The sequence below is a fragment of the Chenopodium quinoa genome, unplaced genomic scaffold (genome assembly GCF_001683475.1).
Source record: "Chenopodium quinoa cultivar QQ74 unplaced genomic scaffold, ASM168347v1, whole genome shotgun sequence".
Classification (NCBI taxonomy): Eukaryota; Viridiplantae; Streptophyta; class Magnoliopsida; order Caryophyllales; family Amaranthaceae; genus Chenopodium; species Chenopodium quinoa.
In genome coordinates this window covers 8352420-8376638 of record NW_018742914.1, presented here as the reverse complement: position 1 = coordinate 8376638, position 24219 = coordinate 8352420, and the positions used below count along the sequence as shown (strand labels likewise).

The 24219-nt window shown below is 34.9% G+C and overlaps 3 protein-coding genes across 3 annotated transcripts; all 3 read right to left on the bottom strand.

Moving 5' to 3' along the window:
• Nucleotides 1-872: 872 nt before the first annotated feature.
• Nucleotides 873-2983, bottom strand: LOC110728173 (allene oxide cyclase, chloroplastic-like). Its single transcript, XM_021907827.1, has 3 exons — nt 2556-2983; nt 2343-2467; nt 873-1500 (listed from the first exon to the last, which is right to left on the bottom strand). The coding sequence occupies exons 1-3, from the start codon at nt 2770-2772 to the stop codon at nt 1096-1098; spliced, it is 747 nt and encodes a 248-aa protein (XP_021763519.1). The 5' UTR covers nt 2773-2983; the 3' UTR covers nt 873-1095.
• Nucleotides 2984-4877: 1894 nt separating this feature from the next.
• LOC110728172 (indole-3-glycerol phosphate synthase, chloroplastic-like) lies at nt 4878-9906 on the bottom strand. The gene is made up of 11 exons (XM_021907826.1): nt 9702-9906; nt 9384-9585; nt 8207-8467; nt 7958-8134; nt 7203-7277; nt 7070-7114; nt 6825-6989; nt 6319-6397; nt 6109-6191; nt 5913-5981; nt 4878-5430 (listed from the first exon to the last, which is right to left on the bottom strand). Exons 2-11 carry the CDS (start codon nt 9555-9557, stop codon nt 5347-5349), a joined length of 1212 nt encoding a protein of 403 aa, XP_021763518.1. The 5' UTR covers nt 9558-9585; nt 9702-9906; the 3' UTR covers nt 4878-5346.
• Nucleotides 9907-10432: 526 nt separating this feature from the next.
• LOC110727730 lies at nt 10433-11336 on the bottom strand. Its single transcript, XM_021907311.1, has 2 exons — nt 11238-11336; nt 10433-11122 (listed from the first exon to the last, which is right to left on the bottom strand). Exons 1-2 carry the CDS (start codon nt 11334-11336, stop codon nt 10433-10435), a joined length of 789 nt encoding a protein of 262 aa, XP_021763003.1.
• Nucleotides 11337-24219: the final 12883 nt, after the last annotated feature.

Genomic DNA, 24219 nt, shown 5'->3' with positions numbered 1-24219 from the left:
CCACAACCACCTTCGTCGCCCCTACCACTAGCCCAGACAAACCCAGAGCACCAGCACCACCTTCGTCGCCTCTACCACCAGCCCAGACGAGCCCAGAGCACCAGCACCACCTTCGCCGCCCCTACCACCAGCCCAGACGAGCCCAAAGCACCAGCACCAGCACCACCGCGACAAGACCGTAAATCGTCGCGCAATTCTCCGACCATCCCCTACCCCTTTCCGTCGCCACTGTTGTTGCTAAACTCGTAGGTTTTGGTGTGGTGGATTTCGATTCCAGATTTGGATTTCAGTGGTTTGGTTTGTGGGGTGTTGGGTTTTGGTGGTTGTTTCGGTGGTTTCGTGGGGGTTGCGTAAGTGGGGTTGGGTGTTGGGGGTTCGTGGGGTGGCGGTTTCGATGGTTTGGTTTGTGGGGTGGTGGGTTTTGGTGGTTTCGTGGGGGTTGCGTTGGGTGTTGGGGGTTCGTGGGGTGGCCGTTTCGGTGGTTTGGTTTGTGGGGTGGTGGGTTTTGGTGGTGGTTTCGGTGGTTCGTGGGGTGGTGCGGTGGTTCGTGGGTTGGGTGTTGGTGGTTTGTGGGGTGGTGTGGTGGTGCAGTGGTTTGTGGGGTGGTTGTTCTCCAATGTTTAATTGTGTGTTTTATTTTAATTTGGTTTAATTATCCCTTCTCTCTCCTCTTACTTTTCAATAATCTTGCTTAATAAGTTTTGCCTAGGAGTTCGCAAAACTGTTCTTTGGTGCAAATAATAGCGGGCGGAGGGAGTATAATGAACAAAAAAACTCAGAATTAATGTATCCAAATCAAGAATCACATTTTAAAAAAAATAAAAAAATCAAGCTATTTAAAATTGTAACCAATTATATGATGATACGCCATAAAAATAAAATTGAGAGATTAAACAATAATACGCAAAACAAGTATTCCGTACAAATAATACTACGAATTTATTTAATAGAAACAAGCTAGTAAAACGACAACAAATTAACAAAAAGCTCCATACTAACACAAGTCCAAAACCAAACCAGACCCTCCCTTAAATCTAAAGGAACAAAAGATAGATAGATGCTCAAGTCATTCAACACATAATTTTTACTACTTAATTAATCAGTAAAATTAGGGATAGCAGCTTCAGGAAGAGTGGCCTTAGCAGCAGGAGAGGGCTCAACACCAGGGTGAGGCTCGACCGGCTTACACAGAAGCACCTTAGGCAAATCACCCTTGATTCCCTTCAAATATAATGTGTAGAATATCTTGAATGGGTACACAATTTGTTGCAATTTCACCTGTCCATAGGCTCCCTCGAAGATCCCTGAACCGCCCGTGATTGATAAATATGATTCATCATAGGTTAAGTATGGTCCTTGGATTGAAATGTGACCATAATCTCCAAAGTACATGCTGTATGCTGCTTCATATCTGTCTCCATTCTTTTCTGGCTTGTTTTGGATTAAAATGCATATTCCTGCTGTTATTCCTAGCCTTGTTTCCAAGTCCCCTGTGTATAACTGTTCCATCACAAATTATGAGTACCCTTTTTTGTCGATATTAATTCATTTTAAGAGTCTCTTGTTACTCATACGTAAAGAAAAACATAGTCATCATATCGAATTATTTTTTATTAGTCTTAAACATGTGACTTTTATCAACTTCCCAAGGCTATGTAACAAGGACTAACAACAAACATAAATCTTGAAATGGTAAGATCATTTAATTACGACGAATTAGTATTATTTCATCATGTACAACATCAATCCATACAAATTAAATACAATCAATCAAGTCAAATATATTCAAGATAAAAGTCAAACAGAAGATTGAAGAAATTGCCATCAGAAATTGTTACCACTATCTGTCAATTTTTAGAAATAATTGGAGTAGTTTCACCCTTATTATTGAGAAGTTGCCAAAACAAAATACTTCTTTCATTTTTTTTTTTTTTTTTTTAGAAAGCAAAATACTTCTTTTATTTCTTAATATAAGTAAAATTTTAATTTTTTGTGCTTAGTATAAGTTGTTGGATCACTCTTTTAAAAGTTTCTTCATAGTTAAATACGAGTACATTAATGATTGAAGTGAGTATTAATAACCAGGCATAAAAGTCCAACAAAAAGTAAATGAACTAATGTAAAGTTAAATGTTATGCATTGTCAAAAATTAAACAAAATATGGAGTATATTGGTGAGTTGTTTCCAAAAAAAAGAAAAAAACTATATTGGTGAGAATGGTGACAGTTCTAGAAATCTCAACCAATTAACACAAAAAGTATGATCAATGCTTAAAACAAATAACATCAAGAACAAAATTAATTTCTTTTTAAAAACGGGAAAAAAGAAGTAAAAATTAATACCTTGTTGGTAAAAGGAATCAAGTCACCAAGAGCAAAAACAGGCTTCTTGCTAAGTTTCAGAACAGCAGGACTTTCACGATCTCGCTCATTGATCTCATAAACACTGAATTCATGAACCTTATCATCTGAAAATCACCAACAAAAATCAAATATTAGCAACATTAGTCTAAAATTAATTAAAAAAATCAAGTAAAAATTGAAGTTTATGCATACTTTCTGAACGATCAGAGGAGTTCCTGCAAGTAAAAGATCTGATGGATTGCTGATTTGCAGAGTTAAACTTCAGGGATTTGTTAGTGAGAGAAAATCCAGAAGATTTAAACCCAACTTCACCAAATTTAGCAGGAGAAAATGCAAAAGATTTAGACTTTTGGCAAGTTTTAATAGAAGAAGAAATGGCATTTGATAAAAGAGAAGATGATGCAGCCATTTTTATCAGTAAAGATTAAAACTCTGTTAAAAGTTTGAATTTTTGAGGGAGAGAAACAGAGGATTTGATAATTTTGGTGAAGAAAAAAGAGTGGAATTTGGTAGGTATAAATAGAGGAGAGAGAAAAATATAAAGAATGATCTGGGAAAGTTGCAAAATAGCACAGACCAATATAAACACAGGAAAAAAGTGGGAAGTTCAATCATGGTCAAAGTACCCACTTACTAATATAGTGGTAGACTGGTGGATTTATAAAATGAAAACCTTTATTTTAAGTTTGCAACAAAAAAACATGGTTGAATTCAATTTGTACAACTAGAATTGGTTAAGAGTATCAATTCATTTTTTTTATTATTATTATTATTTTTTTTTTTTTTTTGTTTTGTGGGGGTGTCTTTACACCGGCCAAATGGATTATTCTTAAGACATGCACACTATTGATTCCGGAGCTCGCAAAATGTACAGTGTTTTTTAGGCTAGGTAACTAATTTATAATCCTTCTGTTTTTAAAAAGCTTCATTTGAATTTGCACATTTATCAAGGCATAACTTTGACCATTAATATATTTAATTAGTGATTAGTAAACCTTATGAAGTATGAAAAAATTAATTTATACAAGTAGACATTATAACAAATCTAACAACAAACTATACGATCATATTTATATATTAGTAAAAAAAAAGTAAGTCAAGGATGACATATATATAGTGTAAAATCTCAAGTGTAGCTTTAAAAAAAACGAGGGGAGTATACTCTATCCGTTTCATAATAATCGCTATACTATTACTGGTAAACGTGTCAATGCTCAACTTTGACCATTAATATTTGTAATTATATATTGGTAAAAATTATAATTAAAGTAAGTATATGAATAGTGCAAAAGTCAAACTTATTGTGTAACTTATTTTATTTAAAAATAAAGGTTTTGTTTGAAATTATTTTTTTTCTAATTTTATGATGTGTGAAATTTTCTATTCCCTTAACTAAATGGCCTAATTTGATTAGCACACTTGCCAAAGCTAGAACTTTAGCCAAAATTTTCTTTGATTATCGGTAAATGTTGATTAATTGAGACATTCTAACCACTACCAAATACCAATGTGGCTCTGTTTAATTTTAGGTATAAAATAGTAAAAATTCCAACATTAATAACATTAGGCAAAAACTAACGAATGTCCTGGGGGCGTTGGATAAGATAACTAAAATAGAATTATTGAATTAAAATGAACATTAATTACACCGATCGACGCGTAATTTTGACATGCTTTCCTAAATTAATACTAGTTAAGGAAATATTTTAAATACTTAGCTAACGCCCACGGGGCATTCGTTAGCAAGATCCCTACCTTTTGAAAAGTAGGAGATAACTCTTATGAATAGTGCTTGGACAATTATACCTTCTAAAATGTTTATTTACTTAATTGACCTCATTAATGTTAATATTTGTTTACATATTTTCCCTCATTCATGCTACTAACTACTAAAGTTGTGATGTATGTTTCAAAAAAAAAAAAAAAAAAAAACTAAAGTTGTAATGTAAGGCCAAATCGAAAGAGCTTGTTGAATATTGCTAGCTATGGCGCCTAGTGGTACTAAAAGTCAAAATGAGATACTTATTTTAAAACGAAGGAATTAATTGAGTAAACTTATATTTTCAAAACTAAGATGATGATGAAAAAAAAAAAAAAAAAAAAAAAAAACCTAATTAAAGGAGGTCAATTGAACATACTCTGAAGCCTATGGTGTGTAAGCTATGCTAAATTGTTAATGCATAGACTTAAGTCTTCCAAAAGGTCAACTTATAATTTGCCTCTTCCCAATACCACGGAAAGTCTCAAACTTATAGAGCATTTAAACCTTATAATTTTGCTAAATTAAGTTTAGCAAAATGATCTGTATAGTCCTTATGGCCACAAATAAACACTTAATTCATTTTCTAACTCAATACTCTATATTATTTTAGTCTATGAGATTGACAAAGTTATGAATCAATTAATTCATTAATTAATTCCACTTTTAGCTCTTTATATGTACTTCGTAACCATTAGGATTTAGGGCTCTATATATCATTTTTCCTTAAGCTTACAATATAATGAAAAAATAAATAAACTTGAAGAAACTGATACAATAACTTGCTTATTATGGAGTATGCTTTTTTACAACACTACTTTACTGAGGCTACAAATTATGGGTTATTAGGGCTACAAATCTAGAACGCAAAACAAAACAATAAAGTTCTGCTACATGTAAAAATACAATTTGACGCCTCTGATCATGTTTTTATAGAACACAAGGTCAGCTCAAGTGTGTCCAACACCTAACTAAGGCATCAAGAATAGTATCCCTCCATTCTTTCTATAATGCATTGTCTTATTTTCCCGTTACATGCGTCAATTTATTAAATATACTATCTATCTGAGTTACAACAGCATGGTATTTTTGAGATGCAAGGCAAACAGACAACCATTAGCTCTGCATTTGTTGGGTAATGCACAATGTAGGGAGTTTAAAGAAGACAGAGCAAATGTCTCTTGGTTCGGAGTGGACACTGGCCGGCATTGTGTGACTAGCAACTCATGGCGATATGTCTTTACCAAATAGAGTAGCAATTCCTTTGGCAGGGTCAGTCTGTTTGACAAGGGACTCCCCAACCAAAACCTACAAAGACAAATAATTATCTTTAAAACAGAAAATACAACACATAACAGCAGAGAACACTGTGTGTATATGACATACAAAAGGTTACAAGGAAATTATTCACTAAGCTAAATTGAGTTTGGATTAATTACACAAAGTGATTTGAATTTCAACGATACCTTGGGAAAACTATGTTTTTGTAGCTTTTGAAGAGTTGTGCCCTATGGGTCACAGGTCTTTCCAATGACCCCCCCCCCTCTCTCTCAGAAAAAAGGTTCCAATCAACGGCACTATTAAATTCCTGTTTTTCTACTTGTCTATAATCATCTTAGAGGCAGAATATATAGTTATACTACTGTTATAGATTGGAAGGATCAGAAAACCTCTGTATCGCGTATATGATATAGGCCTAGCAAGAAAGTTTCAGGAAACTATGCTACTTAAACAAAATTATGCACACAATATTTAGGAGCGTAGATGGCAACAACATTTACAGAACTAACCGCTTTCACACCAGCCTCTTGAACATAATTAATATCAGCAGGTGTAAACAAGCCAGACTCTCCAACCACCTGAAATCAAGGAGTTTTGCATAAGAGAATACTGCTGATTCGCCAAAAAGATGGAAAAGGGGAAAATTTAAGACAAGCAGCCACTACTCACTACAAAGCAAACAGGAGAATCAAAACAAACACTTACAATGATATCTCTCTGACTGAGAATCTCTAGACGTCTTGCATCAAGAAGCTTCCTGGTGTTGCCAATGTCAACCTTAAACGTCTCTGGACAGACACAAGTTGTACAACTTGTTTAGAATGATTATTCTTGATCACAGAATATTCTATGCACTTCACTAATAAGACTACAATTAATCAAAAACATATGTTAAAATGATGAGGAAAATATTACCAAGGTCACGATTGTTGATTCCAATAAGTTCAATTCCTTCAATTCCAAGCACACGATCCATTTCCATTTCGTCATGCACCTTAAATGCAAAAGCATACACAAAAGGAATTCTTCATGTATTAAAGCCAAATAACTCATGCAATCTAATTAAAACTTACGACAAAAATATGCCAACCAATCAAAAATCATCTAAACATCTAAAAATAACATGCCTTTTTGTATAAATAACATACTCTAACTTCTCCCTATGATAGTGTTACTCAAACCTGAGGACAACGATTATCTTGGATTTTTTTGGTACATTTTGAAGTGCCAAGGTGCCATGTCATATCACGACATCCAAGCTTTAGAGACAAGTATTTGGTTTATAATGCATAGTGCAACAGGATTTACATGGGAGGAACCAAATAGTTATAACAGCTCATATCAGGCTTACAACAGCTAAAGCTAGAGCAGAATCATGGAAAACAAAGGTGGTAGAGCGAAAAGGAACTTTGCAAACAAACCTCAACAAGAGCAGCCAACCCTAATTTCTTGCATAGATTTAGGAAGTATTTAATATCCAGATCAGGCAGAACTCCAGCGATCAAAAGAACAGCATCTGCTCCTTTGGTGCGAGCATAATATATTTGCCAAGCATCTACTATAAATTCTTTGCATAAAAGAGGGCACTGTAAGGCAAAAGTAAGTTTAATTTGATGAATGACTTCAAATTATGGACATAAGTAGCAGTGGACAATCGTATACCAACCTTTACACCAGCATGGCGTATAGCCTCCAAATTCTCAAAACATCCCTGCTCATAAAGTTATAAGGAAATCAATGACTCAATTATATAGCTAATATAAACAAAATGTAGAGATATAGAAACACAAGAGTTCAACCTGAAAAAACTTTTCATCTGTCAGAACACTGAGGCATGCAGCACCACCTTTCTCATAGGCTTTAGCAACTTCTATCTATCGTAAAAGTTGATAGTTAATAAATTGATTATTGCATGAAAAAACTTTTACATTCATCCACTTCTAATCTGCCCAATGAATAGTGAATATACAAGGAGAGAAAAGGGGTCAATAGTTGGTTTCCGATCTCTGTGTTATCCAATTAAGATATTTAGCTAAACAAAGTCAAAGACAATAATCATCTGCGTATAAGCTTACAGAAGCAGCCCATGTTTACTTTTCGATACCAAAAGGCATCGCAATGTGACCAGTCTCACTGTCATACTTGAAAATTCTTAAATGGTTGAAAACAAGCCTAGTCTTATAATCACAAAGTTAATAAGCATACTGCAGAAAAGAAAATTTCTTGAAATCTGAGGTCAAATTAACAGCTCAGAGAAGAGCACATGAAATGGGTTTTTAGCCAAGGAAAACAACCACTGCATGGCAGAAGATATGAAATGAAGTCAAATCACTGTGCAGAAATTATGCATCCTTACATCAAGGCTTAAAAAACATCTAATAAGACACACCCTCAAACAAAGATGAGGAAGCCCAGGAAAACACAAAGCAACAAGAACGTCTAAAAGCTCGTACGAGATGTATCCTGATCCTTTTTTTTTTGTGTGTGTGTGTTGGGGTGGGGGGGTGAAGGTAATATGAAACAAAATACAAGGGAGAGAAAGAAGCATCCATACCGGATTGAAGTCCTCTCTTAAAATGCCTCTACTAGGTGAAGCCTTTTTAACTTCGGCAATCAAACCAGGGAATCCTGTCCGTTGGTAAGCCGCTCTTACAGCGCCAATAAAATCTCTTGCTGGAGGAGCATCATCAACTGCCTTTTCCAAATCATCAAGAGGTCTTCTTTCCTTGAACTAATAAGAGCACAAGTGTGAGAGACCACTTAAATAATAACAGTATTGACTGGAAGTAGCAGATTAGTATACCTGTGAAACCTCGACATCCTTGTACCATATAATCTCCTCCAAAATGTTACGAGGAGTGTTTGACATATCCTGTATTTGAACCTCAAATGGACCATCATAACCCGAAGGAGGAGCAATTGGTGGCCGTCTTCTAATAGTTATTCCCTGACTAGCAGCCATTTCCTCTTGTAGGATTCTAGCCTCCCACTCTTTGATTTTCAAATCATGCTCTTGAACATCACCAACAGATGAAACTGCCGCAGATACATACCCAGAACCAGACTACAGAGTAAACAAACAAACAAAAAAAAATCAAGCTTTGAAAACCTTAAATGTCCTTACAAACTCTAGTTTTGACATGATTACTCTCCTACTACGTACTAACTGATACAAAACTCAAGGGAAATTCCCCCTTATTACTAAGGGGAATCCCAAAACACTTCCTATATGGCATAAAAAATCACCAAACACCCACAATATGCAAAATAATAAAACCTAGCTATCTCATGATAAAACCTAGCAACTCTCTAGCAAAATAATGAAAAGCAAATATACAAAGGCATGTTGAGGTTCAAAAGAAAACCAAACCAAACATCCTCAATTTAACCGAAATTACTCGCTCTCCGGGCACCCAATCAACTGCAACTGCAGAACAATCCAAAACTCGACAATATTTGCCAGCATTTCCCCTAATTTAGGAAATTCCTCCAATACTTCACGGAGGAAAACCAAATCAATCCTCAATCCAACCTACATTACTCGCACTTCAGGCACCCAATCAACTACAACTGCAGAATGACCCAAAAATCAGCTATTCTTGCAAGACTCCCCTATTTTGGGAAATTCCTTCAACTTCCATAGAGGAAAACCAAACCAATCATCCTCAATCCAGCCTACATTACTCAGCCGCCTAGCATCGAATCAACTACCAACCGCAGAACAATCTAAAACTCAGCTAATCTTGCAAGAGTTTCCCCTATTTTAGCATTTAACTAAATCATTTAATTGACACGATTCTCAAATTAAATTATAACAACAAACCAAATCTAGCAACCATAATAAAATTAATATTGTAACACCAAACTATAATTCTCCTATAACCAATTCATAACTATACACAAGTTACATGAAATGGGATAAGAAAAATGTATGAAATGAAATAAATTAAGGGGAAGAGAGAAAATAAAAATTTAGATACCTTTTGAGCTTGGATATGGAGGGCAGCATTGAATTTGTGATCAGCCATCGAAATTCGAGGAATTGATCTTGAATTAAAGAAATAAGCCGTCAAATTGGAGGGTTTTAGAGATTGAAACGAAACCCTAGAATTTGGTACAAGTGATTGCCTCAATGATACTGAACCACAATCCATCGAATGGAAAATCTGCGTTGATTAGCAACTGAAGATGAACAATTAAGAGATTAATTAAAATAAATTAGAGGTTTGAATTTTGAATTTTGAATTTTGGGGATAATTATGCAAAAATAACAATCTCAAATACTAAAGAATTCGAACCTTGTATCAATATTCAACAAATTTGTTAGTGTCTTTGGGAGAGACTAAATAAAAACAATTGTAATTAAGGTCTTTTTCAGAAATGCAGTAACAATTTAGAATTTATGTATGTTGAGACTTTTTTTTTTTTTTTTCAATTTGTTAGTCCATAATACATTAAGGAAAATTTAAACTTTGGTGTCCCAACGTTTAAGTAAATTCCATTTTGGTGATCCATGGTTTTAATATTCTCATTTTAGTGTCCTGTCATTAGTTAATTGTTCAATATTAGTGCCTAATAGTTAACGGTGTTACATTCTCTGTTAATTAATTTATTTATTTTTATGAAAAATATCATTATTTTTTATTAAACTAATGTAGTAAAGCCACATATTAGCATAAAAACATAATTAGACCATGATATATATATATATATATATATACATGAACCAATAGCAGTGGAACTTCTTCTTTCTCATCATGAAACTAAGAGGCCATGAAACTAAGATTACAGCTAATAAAACAAAAATATATCCTTAGTCATGCATAAATTAATTAAAAACAATTAAAAAGTCAATGTATTGCACTTTCAACATCATTTTTTATAATCCAAAAAATTTCATGACTACATGTCCAAAAAGTAATATAAAAAAAATAAAATAAAAAACCCTATAATACTACTGTTTAGTGAGGAACTTGGCGTAGTGCGATGATGCAACTGTTGTAAGATCTTGATGTGTTCAAGTTCTCGTCTAATTCCCACTGTTGTTTAGCTTGCTCGACTTTTGTTTTTTAGTTTCTCCTCCTTGACAATCTCTTTTATTGTGTCCAACACACTTGCAAATGCTACATCGAACAATGGTGGACCTTTTCATGTTAGGAGTCTCACCTTTTTCTTTGTGCCTCTGAGTAGTTTTAGGTCTCCCAGCTCTCCTAGTCAACTCGAGATGAGTAATTCGTGGTTGATCATCTTTTGGCCACATGTTTAGGTCTGGAATTGGGTGTATGAAACCTTCGTAAGTCCTTAAATAGGCTTCCTTAGAGTAACAAGGATGCACAAAACCAATAATCTCCTTCCTTAAATACCTGATAGCAGATGCAGCATGTTTGCAAGGGGTTCCCACATTTTGCCATACCTGACACATACAAGTCCACTTATTCAAATCCACACAGACGTAAACATGCCCATCTTTGACTTCAAATACTCCATAGCCGGAAGCAATTGGTTTACAAAAATACCCATCACCCCATGCACAATCTACCATCTTCTTTACTCTAGGGCACAGTTGGTCATCCCATTTCAGTGCAAACCTTCTCTTTTTTTCCAATTTCTTCATACATCGTCTTCTAAATCCCTCAGGCATTGTCAAAATAGGTTGGCTTCTCAATTCTCTAATTTTTCCATTAAGAGACTCGACAAAATTGTTAGTCACTTTTGGAACCTATATTTAATAAGAATGGGTTATGTTCATGGAATTTGGATGAAAACGATCAAAATATAGAAATTTAATTATAAAAAAAAAAAAAAAAAAAACTTGAGTTTAATGAATTTGATACCTTGAGTTCTTGATCAAACATATGTCTAGCCCATAATTCCAAAGGTACGTCATTCAAATAATTATAAGCATCTGTATTATTCTTTTTTATTTTTGCCATTGCCTTAAGGAATACATATGGAGAGTGTGCTTTTGTGGCTACCCAAAAGTAATTCTTCATTAACTCCAGGCCATTGCTACTTAAAATTGGCGTACAAGTGCCTTGCACAAACCCTCCTTGATACTTTAGGCAATTGTTCATCCAACGCAATGTCTAACCCCTAACATCATATGTAAGTGACGCAAAAACATTAAGAAAAAAATTAAAGAAAAAGTATTGATAAAAATATTATAGGTCGTTACCTTTTGTCTATCACTCATGATCACCCATGTCTTTCTAGTTTCCTCATCCGTCATTCTCTTTAAATGGTAAAAAAAGAAGGACCAATTCTCTTTAGTTTCTTTATCCACCACCGCATATGCAATGGGAAGAATCCCATTGTCACCATCTAAAGATGCAACAACCAGTAGGGTGCCCCCATATCTACCCCGCAAGTGTGTACCATCTACACCTATGAAGGGTCTACAACCATTAAGAAACCCATTATAAAGAGCGTCAAAACTAATGATAATTTTCTTGAATATAGGATTTGCAGAGGCACTTCAGGCATTCCCCATGTAATCCCACAAATTGAACGACACTCTCTATCAAGGATCATTTGTATGTAAGTGGGTAACCTAGCATAAGACTCCTGATGAGACCCATCCATCATACCCTTTAATATGCTCCTTGCTCTATATAATTGACTTTTCTTACACCTAATCTCATGTCTTTGCATAATCAATTATTTCATTCCCTTGACCGTGATCTCAGGGTTGGCCCTAAAATCATCCTTCAGACATTCAACAATCCAAGGAGCTTTTATTGTAGGGTTCTTGTCAAGCCTCACACGAGTGTGCTCAGATCGAAAGGTCTTGATTTGGAATGTAATACCATCGGCCAATAAACTTTTATATACTCTCCATGGACATGAACCCGCAATCTTGTTTCCTATTCTATTATCCTCAAGATCATAATCAGAAACAATTTTCTTACAAGTGGCCCAAAATTTGACCATAGTGCTTCTTTTTTGGTCAAGACAAAATCCCTCTTGTATTGCATAAGACTGAAGTACACTAAGAAACTTAGCCTTATTCTCAAACATTTGGCCCACTTCAAGTTTTATGGTACCGTCACCTTTCAAAGAAAACCACTTTTCATTCTTCATAAACTTAGGAATATTATTTGTTTCTCCTTCACTATCACTTACATAAGACTTCTCATCATCCCAACCATCATCACTGGTATCATTTGAATGTATATCTTCCTCATTTCCCTCATACTCGCTAGATTAAGGCTCATCCTCACACTCTGAATCCCACTCATCCTCGGTACTAACTGATGAATATCCGCCTAAATCAACCACATCGCTATGAGATCGTACAATTATACTTCCATCATCCTTAAACAACCTTTCTCCTCTCTTTTGTTTACTTAAAATATGGTGTTTATTAGGTGTATGGGTTGGTACAGGTTTTTTTTATATCAATACAATGTCTTTTTTTAGGGGCCATTTTATTTCTTTTTGGTAATTGGAAAGTTGGAGCTTCTAAGATGGGAACATGATCTTCAACTTCTAATGACATAAGCTCACTTTGAACCCTTGGGTCTCCATTACTCATAAACACATGATACCCACCACTATCAACCTCGGTATCTTTAGCAAACCATGCAAGCTCTTGTTCAGTAGGCCATAGTAGCTCTACAGGAACCTCAGGAACTTTCGCCTCATGCATAAAATCATTTTTAGGCCACTGAACCTCCTCAACAATCTTCTCATTATCCTGTTTTTTCTTCCATTCCTCATAAGCCCTTCTTGCTCCTTCAAAATATAATGAATATGACTCACTCTCCTCTATAATCAGATCAATTTCTTCTTTATTTTCACACAAGCTAAACACCATCATCAAATTTTTATCACAATCTATTGTCACATAATTGTCAGTCCCTTTTTTAAAAGTAACTTTTGGAGACTTAGGATCTTGCCAATTTGGCTAGCTGCTTGTATCTAAACATCAATAAGCAAATCCACAACTGAATATTTATCGGGATCCACTCTTTGTATGATAAAACATTTCTTGTAATAACTTAAAACTATCAAATTTGTTTACTGTACACATAAAAATATACTTTTTAAACTCACAAATTGAAGTTCCCATACAAATTCATGATATCAACACTTGTGTAATTGATAAATTATGACATATTCCACTAAAAGATACTGACCTTAAATCTACTTTATTTAATAATTTAACAAATATTACCTTCATTTGCACCGCAATTGCCAAATTGCTTGTTTGCTTGGATTGAGTTTTACGATTGCGACATTATTTTCACCGATGAATGAGACAAATTTTATTTGATTAGAGGAGATACTTAGTTTGTGATGAATTATGAAAATGGGTAAAAGTGTAGAACTGTAGAAGCTAGAGGAAAATTCTGAGAGAGATGAGGGAAATGGGTTTTGGGGGAAATTTTAGAGACCATAATATAATTATACGGCTTTAGTTTAATAAAAAATAATGATATTTTTTTATAAAAAAAAAATTAACAGAGAATGTAACACTGTTAACTATTAGGCACTAATATTGAACAATTATCTAATGACAAGACACTAAAGTGGGAATATTAGAACCATGGGTCACCAAAGTGGAATTTACTTAAATGTTAGGACACCAAAGTGTAAATTTTTCATACATTAATACTCCATCCCTTTAAAATAAAAAAACATTAATACTCCATATATTCGTGCGCATGCACGACATAAAATTAGGCCCTGTTCTTTTGAGTTGCTCTCTTCTCCGTCATGCTCTGCTCTACCCTGATATGCTCTGCTGAAATTTGCTCTGCTCTGCAGTGTGTGGAAGCCCTGCTGAAATCTGCTCTGCTTTGCTAAAATCTGCTCTGCTCTGCTAATCCTACTTTGCTCTTCCCAGAAACTCAAAAGAACAGAGCCTTAGTTTGCTAAAAAAAAAAAAAAAAAAAAAAAAAAAAAAAAAAAAAAACACCTTATTGGACCAGAGTCCTTCAAAATCAACTCAATTCATGTATATGCGCTAAGCACTTTGAGGGTGGGAAAAAAGATGAGTAGAGCTGTCTGTAAAGTTCTCCTACTCCGTTGTTATGTGAAATCATTTTTTTTTTAAACTTAGTGTATAAAAACTAATTAATCCCCAAGTGATGTTTGATTTTTCAAACCAAGAAAGATTGATTAAATATTATTTTGAAAACAATAAATCTTGTATAAAGCGGGCTATCGTTAATTTTATTGTAAGACGATTAATCTAAGGATAATTAACAATAATTTTGGTAATTTAAACCTATTTATTCTTGTATTTTGATGATCAACATTATTCAAATTTTAAATGGAGTAGTATTTTACTATTTTTGTGGGTCATACGTGCCATGATGATAAAAGTTACTCGACACCACCTATGAAACTTATGTCACTTATGTCAAGCTATTAGCAATAAACACCTTCTTTTGATCACTCTTATTGTGACGAACAAAACTAAGTAGACATATGATGGTAACGCTCTTTCTATTAATAATATCTGTTATCAACAAATTTATCTTGACATGGCTGCTAGTTTTTTGATTAATTCAAATTTCAAATGACGATTAGAGGAAATTGTTGGAACTTGTTTTGTCTAGCCGAGCTCAATTTCAGTCTAAACCTAGATTATTCTTATGAAGCCAAGCTCGAGCTTGATTTTTAAGTTCGAGTTCCAGTAATATTTTGATCAAGCCAAGACAAGCCATATTAGAATTTGGTTATACCCTAGATTAAACCAAACATAATTATAGACGAAAGACTGAACTAGGGGTGAAAGTTCGGTTTGCGGTGTGGTTTATAGCCCAAACTGAAACCAAACCATATTAATTCGATTTTGGGATTTTTGAAACTACACCGCACCATATTACTATTGAAACGAACCAAACCACACCATATAAATTTGGCAAACCGAAATTTTTTTAGCCTTGTGATTTGGGCCTTAATTTGCAACTTTTGTAGGCCTAATTACTCAAAATATGTTTTTTGGGCTTGATTATCCAAAAACAAAGCAAACTAATGTCAAATAGCAAATAATGATACTCCTTCCACCCATTATTATGTGCAACATATACTATAAATGGATGCTCTCTATTATGTGCAACAAATGTTTTTTATTCCATATTTAGTAACTTTTTTCCAATAAATTGACTACAACACCCTTATTTTAAATTGTATAACCTCAATTATATTCTTGAAACAAAATTAATTAAAAACCAATCTAATTTTCCACTCATCATCTTTATCTCCCCCAATTACTTTCTCTCTCCTCCTCCATGGTCAATTTCTTCACCTTCTTCATCTTCCTAATATCTTTCTCTCTCCTCCTTCAACCCATTCTCATAAATTGAAGAAGGAGACCACCCTTTAGTGTTCCAATTCCAGATATGAGTTCGTGGGTTTCGTGCGAACGTGGGGTCGTGGGTTTCGATTGTGGTCTGGGTTCGTGGGTTTCGTGATCGGTGGGTTTCGGTGGTCTTGGTTCATGGGCTAATGGGTTTTGGTGGTCTGGGCTCGTGGGCTAGTGGGTTTTGGTGGCCTGGGTTTGCGTAGTGGTGGGTTTCTGATGTGAATCGAGTTCCCTTTCTTATAACTAATTTTATTGCTTTATTTAGGTACTCTCTTGGTTTTACCTTACTCTTAAAGTAGGAGTTTTACAAGTGAGTTTTAATAATGTTTTTATTACTTTATTAGTAGTAGTTATGGGGCCTTAGGCTTCCAAAGTTGTGTTAATTAATTAGTGGGCTATCTTGGTTCATTAATTAATTATTTGGGCTTTTTATTTAGTTTGCTTGCAGGGCAAGTAGGTTAGATTTATTTTTCCTATATATATTGATACATGTCAACAATTATAGGAGGACGTTTATGAAATAAAGATCATATTGTTGAGTTTTAAGTCAAAGAGAACTTTGTTAAGGCTGAAACTAGTTGTTAACTAGGATTTTGGGATCGTTGCTCCTAAGATCAAACTTAGAAGTCGTTAAAATCACTCAAATCTTTCCATTAAATATAAACCGTAAAAAATACGCATCAGTTTCGGTGGTCTGGGTTCATGGGATAGTGGTTTCGGTGGTGATTTCGTGGGGATTGTGTAGGTGGGCGTGGGTAGGGGTGTACACCGGTCCAAAAACGGACCGGACCTGTTGGGACCGGGACCTGAACTAGGGGATTTTGAGGACCGGAGACTGGACCTGATTCAACAAGTCCGATTCTGGGTCAGACTTGAAAAATCAGGTCCGGTCCGGGTTCGGACCTGAACAGACCTGTTTTGTATTTTTTTTTTTCACTAGGGGTATATTAGGGGAAATAAAACTCTTAAAAACTAATAAATAAAAAAGGAAATAAAGAAAGGGGAAAAAAGGAGAATAATTAAAAGAAAAGGAAAATAAAATAAAGTAAACAAAAATCAGACCCCTATTCATCTTCCCCTTCCATTTCGTTGCTCTACTCTTCGACCCACCTCAAGAATCATCACCATTAGAGCACCCAGCCCCGAATACCTCCACCCCCAAAATAAAAAAAGAAAAACAGAAATTAAACTCACAATTCAAAAGAAACAAAATTCAACAAGAATTTGAATCAAATGAACTAAAATACTAAATGAAATCGAAAACAGTTATTTAAACTCAAAAAAACCAAAAAAAAAAAACATGAATTCGAAAGAAATGAACTAAAAAAAAAAAGAAATTCAACATGCAAACATCAAACAATCATTATAAGCAATTGAAACATGAATAAACATATAAATTCTCACACTTAATTCATTATTTCGAATACAAAATACCCAAATTTAATTAGATTTACATTAAAAAAACAAAACAAACTTATAATGCCCGAATTTTTCGCGCGGTGGCTGATACAGCGCGCAGAAGGGCGGTGGGCGTCTGGTGGACGTGGTGGTCGCCTGAGAGAGTGAGGGGGGGGGGAGGCTGGGCCTGGGAGGGTGTCTGCTGAGACTCTAAGAGATAGAGAGAGTGAGGGAGTTAGGGAACTTAGGGTTACTGGGTTAGAAATGAAAAGTCAGGGATGGGGTGTTGTTTTGATTTTTTAAAAAAAGATTTTTTTTTTTTAAAAAAAAAACACAATTTACCAGGTTTACCTAAAACCCCCAGTTTTAGACCGGAACCAAAAACCTTGATTTTCAAGGACCGGGACCGGACCTGAATCTACAGGTCTGGATCAGGTTCGGTCCCAATAGGTCCGGTTCAGATCGATTTTCAAGTCCCGTCCTATTTATGTACACCCCTAGGCGTAGGTGTTGGTGGTTTGTGGGTGGCTTGGTGGTTCTGGTGGGTTTCGGTGGTGGTTTTTGGTGGGTTTTGGTGGTGGTCTCGGTGGTGGTTTCGGTGGTGGTTGTGTAGGTGGGCGTCGGTGTTGGTGGTGTGGTGGTTCAGCGTCCGTGAGTGGTGGTTGTTCTCCTCTGTTTAATTGTTTTTTTTTTTTTTTGGATTAATTATCCATTCTCTCTCCTCCTGCTTTTCAATAATCTTATTTAAGAACTTTTAACTTGATTTCCACGCACACCCCCTTTGTTGCACATAATAGTGGGCGGAGGGAGTATAACAAGTTCTAATTTTTAATGAAGAAATGATAGTGACTAAGTCTTACAAGGCCGTACTTCGTTTTGGATTTCGATTTTTCGGTTTTCAAATCCTAAACCGAAACCATATCGTAAACCACAATTTTTATTTTTCTCGAACCACACCGAACAATATTAGAAAAAAATAACGCACCGCATTTCTAATCTGGTTTGGTTTGCGATTCGATTCGGTTTTAAACCGCATTAATTTCACAATAGACTAAACAAAAAGACAACTGAGTGATGTAATTGGGCTGAACAGCCAAAGGTAGCCGAACAACATATAACCCAAATCAAACTTAATTTCAATGCCAAAACCCTAGCCGCCTCTTCTCTTTATATTCCTGCTATCTTCTCAAATTTCTATCATCATCTTCTTCGTTGTCTGCAAATCGCATTTTATTATTCTCTCTTATTTCAATTTTCATGTAAGATTAATTAAATTCATGTCAAGTGACGATTTTGGATTAATCATCTCACGACGGTCGTCTGAATGAAGAACTTATGTGTTCCTCTTTTGATGCATTCAATCCTATTTTCTGATGATTTTTCTCTTTTTAAAAATTTTGATTTTTGTTAAATAAGTTTATATAATCTTATGTTATTATTGTTAAATGGGCATACTGATGATGAATTTATTATAAATCCGACAAATTCATGAATGGAATCAAACCTCCTACTCATACTGAATGCTCCATTTATTTCATTTTTATTAGAATTTTCTTCAGAATTTTTTCAAAAAAATTAAATTGAAAGGGCACTATGAGGATCAAATCGACTCGTTGGATGAGATCAATGGATCGTTGATATTAAATATATATTGAAAAGTCCTTTTCATTCTGAGTGCCATTTTTTGTAAAAAAAAACTTCGTATCTATAATATTTTCCCTCAGTTTCTTTATACATCACTTTTTTTTATAAATATTTTTATTTTTTTTAAATACATTACTTTTATATTTAGTAACTTTATATTATATTTTATCATTTTTCTCTTACTTTAAAACCCATTTAAATTATTTTATCATTTCTGTCTCATCTCCACTTAGTAAATAATAAAAATATATATCTTCCCTCACATACTTTTTCTTTTATGGTCGAATCTTACTTTTAATATAATAATTTATTCACCTTCTCACAATATTATAGTACTCTTCTAAAAACTTTGTGCATTCCCAAGTGATGCAAATAAAAAAAACGGAAGGAGTAATTGCAGTTAGTTAATGAGGAACTCCCATGCATTTAGTATTTTTATTTTTTATTTTTTTTATTTTTTTATTTTAGTTTATTTGGTAGATTTTATTAGTTTTGATTTATTTTCATATTTTATTCGATTTTATTTGCTTGTATAGTTTTAATTATTTTTAGTTTTAGTTTCGTGTCGTCTTTTATTTTTAGTTCGCCTAAGATTTAAACAACAATCTCCCTTAATATGCACTCAAAAAGAGAGATTAGGAACTCATAATATGTTCTGAACAACTTTATAGGAAAACTGAAAATAATAATGGAAGAAGAAGAAGAAAGAGTTTCTGTGTGTTTTAAAAGCCATGAAAAAGTCAGTTTAAGGATAAAGAAAATCGTAACTGTTGGAGAGAATCAAACCACGAAATAATAGTTGAGAAAATTCAGCGACAGTTACAAACGTTTAAAAACCGAGTCAAACGTTGTTGTGGGCTTTGAAACTGAACTCTTATAAAAGCTGGAACATCAGATACGACAAAAAAAAAAAAAAAAAAAAAACTGCCCATCCCACTACTTTATTTATTTATTTTTTTAACTTTTAAAAACAAAAATCAATAACTACCTATCCCACTATTTTCATTTTTTTTTAAAAAAAAAAAACACTATAAACATTTCACTTTGTGTTATTTTTTTTGTACATAGTATAATTCACACGGGTATACAATTCCTTTATCAACAATTCACCATAGCTTTTAAAATCCCCAACCTTTCAATGTATGCATTTTTTAGGGACTACCTTCTAAATAACTTCCACTTTTCTAATCATCAAAAAAAAAAAAAAAAAGTGCGGCACGCTTTTTGCGTGACTGGTCTCATCGAATAACAGTTTGCAAAAGATCAAAGTAACTCCCAGAGCACTAACGGAATAACCCCTATGACACTAACCAATAACTCCATAACACTATATGAGTAACCTTTATAGCTTGACAAAGTTAAACCCATAATAGCTTGCCACATTTGCGTGGCCACCGACATATAAGAGTAAGACCCTGTTCTTTTGAGCTTTTAAGCAAAGCATAGAACATCAGATTTTAACAGAGTAGAGCAAGTGTCAGCGGGCAAAACAAGTGTCAGCAGATTATTAATACTCAGTAGAGCAGAGCTAAATAGGGTTCAGTAGAGCAGAGCAGGCCAAACCACAAGTCCACAACAGACCACAACAGCTTAAAAGAACAATGTCTAAGTTACAACATCAAAATAAATTTCCCATATTTTAAATATATTTTTTCTTATATTATATATTTAATATCTTTCTAATATAATATATATCCTGTGCATTTTGCACGGGTACACTCTAGTAATTGTAAATTTACAAGAAAAGAAAATTATACCGAGAGAGATAGAGTGCAACGTTTATTTATTTATTTATTTATTTTTATTTTTTTTGTACAAATAAGGGGCTAAGCCCCAGAATGCAACGTCTAATAGTAAACTAAATTTAATTAATTTAATACAGGTAACAATTAATGATAAGAGTATTGGTGAATGGACCAAATCAGGCGGGTCGGGTAGTGTTGGTGTGAGTTAAAAGCGGATCAGGTTGGGTCAAAAGTGACTAGTTTTGTTCTGAACTTCTGAATTTTGATGGGAGAACTAATCAGACACGATAATATGGTATTCAGTTAGATTAAACACTCTTTGAAGGACAATTTTTTATTTTTTTATTATTTATTTATTTATAAGGTAAGAGAAAGAGGAAACATTAGGAAATCCTATACACGAGGGGAATTCCTAATGTGTCTGAAGAGAGGATAGGAATTAAAGAAGAGTTGTTACAAAGGCTAATGTCCATACTATCAATAACTAAATGACCCACATTAACAACCCAGTCTGCCGCTTTGTTTGCCTCTCGATAAATATGCCGAATGTTCTAGTTGTCGAATTTGCTAAGAAGGTAGCGGATGTCTGTAATGATATGCTCCATCTGCCATGGAATTGACCACGTACCAATAACTGAGTTGATGACTAGCAAATTATCACCTTCGATGTGAATATTCTTGATCCCTTTCTCGAGGGCTAGAACAATGCCTTTGTGAAGTGAAGTAGCTTTTGCTATGAAAACCTTGGTGTTGTCGAGATTGAAAGTGCGCGCTCCAATAACTGTCCCAGTGTTGTCTCTGATGATGATTCTTGCAACTGCAGAGTTGTTGAGAACTGAACCGTCGAAGTTGAGTTTGAATGAGTTGTTGGGTGGTGCCTCCCAAGCAACCATGATGGAGGATGGGGATGAATGAAGAAGGATATTGGAATGGGATCTCTGGATAGAAGACCCAGAGGAAAAATAGGTATCATTGAGAATTCTATAATGCCACTCATTAAACGCAAAAAGTGCTCGGTTGTAGATTCTTGCAGTATTAAAAGAATCTTGTTGGAAAATAGTAGAGTTGCATTCTTTCCATAAACTCCAAATAAGGAAAATAAATTTACGAAGAGTGTTATTGTGCTTTCTGAGATTTGAGAGAGCCTCAATCAAATCACTGTAGGGAATAAGACAATCTAACCAATTTTTTACTAAGGCATGGTTCCAAAACTCTCTAGATTTAGTGCAAGTTAAAAATAGATGTAAAATTGTTTCATTTTGATTGTTGCTAAGGCCGCAACTACTTATGGGAACAATATTCCTGTTATAAAGGGTATCACGCACACTTAAGCTATTATGAAAGATTTGCCATAAGAAAATTTGAATTTAGGAGGGATGTTTAACTTCCAAATCCAACGATATGGCCAATTGTTGTTATCAGGATTGAGGTTGTAGGCTAGCCAAGTGGCTGACTTTACAGAGAATTTACCTGATGAGGTGAGACCCCAAATCGACGTATTTACCATCATATTACTTGGCAAAGGAATTCCTATTATTTGAGATGTGATGTTGTAAGGAAGAATTGTCTGTAGCTTTTGTCTGTCCCATTGATTGTTTGGGAGAATAAAATCTGATACTTTCAAATCTAGGTCAACTTGATTTGGGTCTAATCTAAGTAATTCAATTAGACTTTGATTGGTAGTCCAATTATCAATCCAGAAAAAGATGTCAGAGCCATTACCAATTTTCCAACGAATTCCTTAGAATTTCACGCTGTGCTAGAATTTTCCTCCAAATATGAGAATCTTTTAAATTAGGGTTACATTCGAAAAATGAAGTATTCTGAAGGTACTTATTGCTGATAACTTTTACCCAGAGACTATTAGGATCAGAGATGATTTTCCAACCTAATTTTGCTATAAAAGCTTTGTTTAGAGGCAAAGTTCGACGGAGGCCTAGGCCGCCTGCATTCTTAGGCTGAAAAACTTTGTCCCAAGCAATTAAGGGTATACTGTTCTTGTCTTTTTGTTGACGCCAAAAGAATTTTCTATGTAAAGAGTCTAAATTTTTTGCTACATCATTTGGAAGGAGAGAAGAAGAGCAAATGTAGGAGTGTAACGCCTCAAGATTGCTTTGGATGAGAGTATGTCTTCCGGCCTTAAGTAAAAGCCCTAATTCCCAGAGCTCACTACGATGAGCCGTTTTCTGAAGTGTAATTTGGAAATCTTTTTTCAAGGGGTAGTAAGAACTAAAGAACACACTTAGGTATCTGCCTAAAGAGGCTTTTGGGGTCATGTTAAAATGGGCTGCCAAGGAAGCACGCCGCCCATTAGGGATGTTTTTAGAGAAAATTATCGAAGACTTATGAAAATTAATTAGTTGGCCAGAGATATCACAAAAATGGTCAAGGATTTTCTTTAGTCTGTTACACGCAGAAGTAGTGGCCTTACAAAATACTAAACTATCATCGGCAAATAACAAACATGGAATGTTGAAGTAAACCTGGGCACGGGCCGGGTTGGTCCGCGTGCCGCCCGGCACGGCCCGCCGTTCGGAGCAGCCCGGCACGGCCCGAAGTCAAGCACGGCACGACACGAAGTTCGACTTCCGTGCCACGGGCCGTGCCACGGACACGGTGGAGAATTCCCAGGCACGGCCCGGCACGAGCACGGGCAAGGCCCGCCGTGCTGGCCCGCAGGCACGGCCCACAGGCACGACCCACAGGCACGGCCCGCAGGCACGGCCCGCGGGCCAACGACTAGTTAAACGGCTATAAACGGCTAGTTTTTTGCCAAAAATTCTATAAATACTCACCTCCATTTCATTCCCAAATCACAAAATCACAATCTCTTCTTCTTATCTCTTATATTCTCTAAATCTCTAATAATCCTTATTTTCTTAAATTCTCTAATTATTCTCTTAAATTCTCTAATTATTTTCCTAATATCGGAAAAAATTAAAAAGTTCGTAATCGTAATTAGTGGAGCGTTGAAGCACGGTTGTAAGATCTAAACTAATCTTAAATTTATTATTGTTTTATTGTTATTATTAGAATAATCTTGTTTAATTATTATTGTTGTTAATTGTTATTGTTGTTGTTATAATTGTTGTTATTAATTATTATTATTGTTACAATTGTTGTTATTATTTATTTTTGTTGTTATTGTTATTGTTATAGTTGTTGTTATTAATTATTATTATTGATATTTTTATTGTTAAAATTGTTGTTATTAATTATTATTATTATAGTTAACCACTTTTTATTAAAACATTAATTGTTAATTATGGCATCGAACAACCCATCATCTAGGTCTAGGGGGAAAGGCCGACTTATCCGTAGTAGTAGTTCTAGGGAACCACCAAATACAACGAGCCCCCAAATTACGAGTCAAACCAATGACCCCATTTACTTCCCCCCGGGCTATGAGCCATATAATACGTCGGGATTTCCAGCACCACCACTAAACCAATTTCCACTACCACCATACCAATTTCCACCTAATTATATCGGTAATCAACAAAACTATTGTTCTAGCCAAGGTAGCCAAGAAAGTACCCGAATTCCCTCCGGTTCTACCCCTTCTACTGCCACTCCCACTAGTCCCCCTACTAACCAATACACACATCATGAATGGTTAACCGAAACTGAGATGCTACTTTTGAAAAACCGAAGGAGTGAGGTATGGCGTTATTTTGTCCTAAGTAAAGATGGTGAACAATGGGCAAAATGTAA

Coding starts and splice junctions, on each gene's coding strand:
- LOC110728173 (XM_021907827.1), bottom strand. CDS start 2,772: ATGGCTGCATCATCTTCTCTTTTATCAAATGCCATTTCTTCTTCTATT. Junction 2,468..2,555: donor CTCCTCTGATCGTTCAGAAA/GTATGCATAAAC, acceptor GGTGATTTTCAG/ATGATAAGGTTCATGAATTC. Junction 1,501..2,342: donor TGATTCCTTTTACCAACAAG/GTATTAATTTTT, acceptor GTGATGGAACAG/TTATACACAGGGGACTTGGA.
- LOC110727730 (XM_021907311.1), bottom strand. CDS start 11,336: ATGGCAAAAATAAAAAAGAATAATACAGATGCTTATAATTATTTGAAT. Junction 11,123..11,237: donor TGTTTGATCAAGAACTCAAG/GTATCAAATTCA, acceptor TATTAAATATAG/GTTCCAAAAGTGACTAACAA.
- LOC110728172 (XM_021907826.1), bottom strand. CDS start 9,557: ATGGATTGTGGTTCAGTATCATTGAGGCAATCACTTGTACCAAATTCT. Junction 8,468..9,383: donor TCCATATCCAAGCTCAAAAG/GTATCTAAATTT, acceptor TTTACTCTGTAG/TCTGGTTCTGGGTATGTATC. Junction 8,135..8,206: donor AGGATGTCGAGGTTTCACAG/GTATACTAATCT, acceptor TGCTCTTATTAG/TTCAAGGAAAGAAGACCTCT.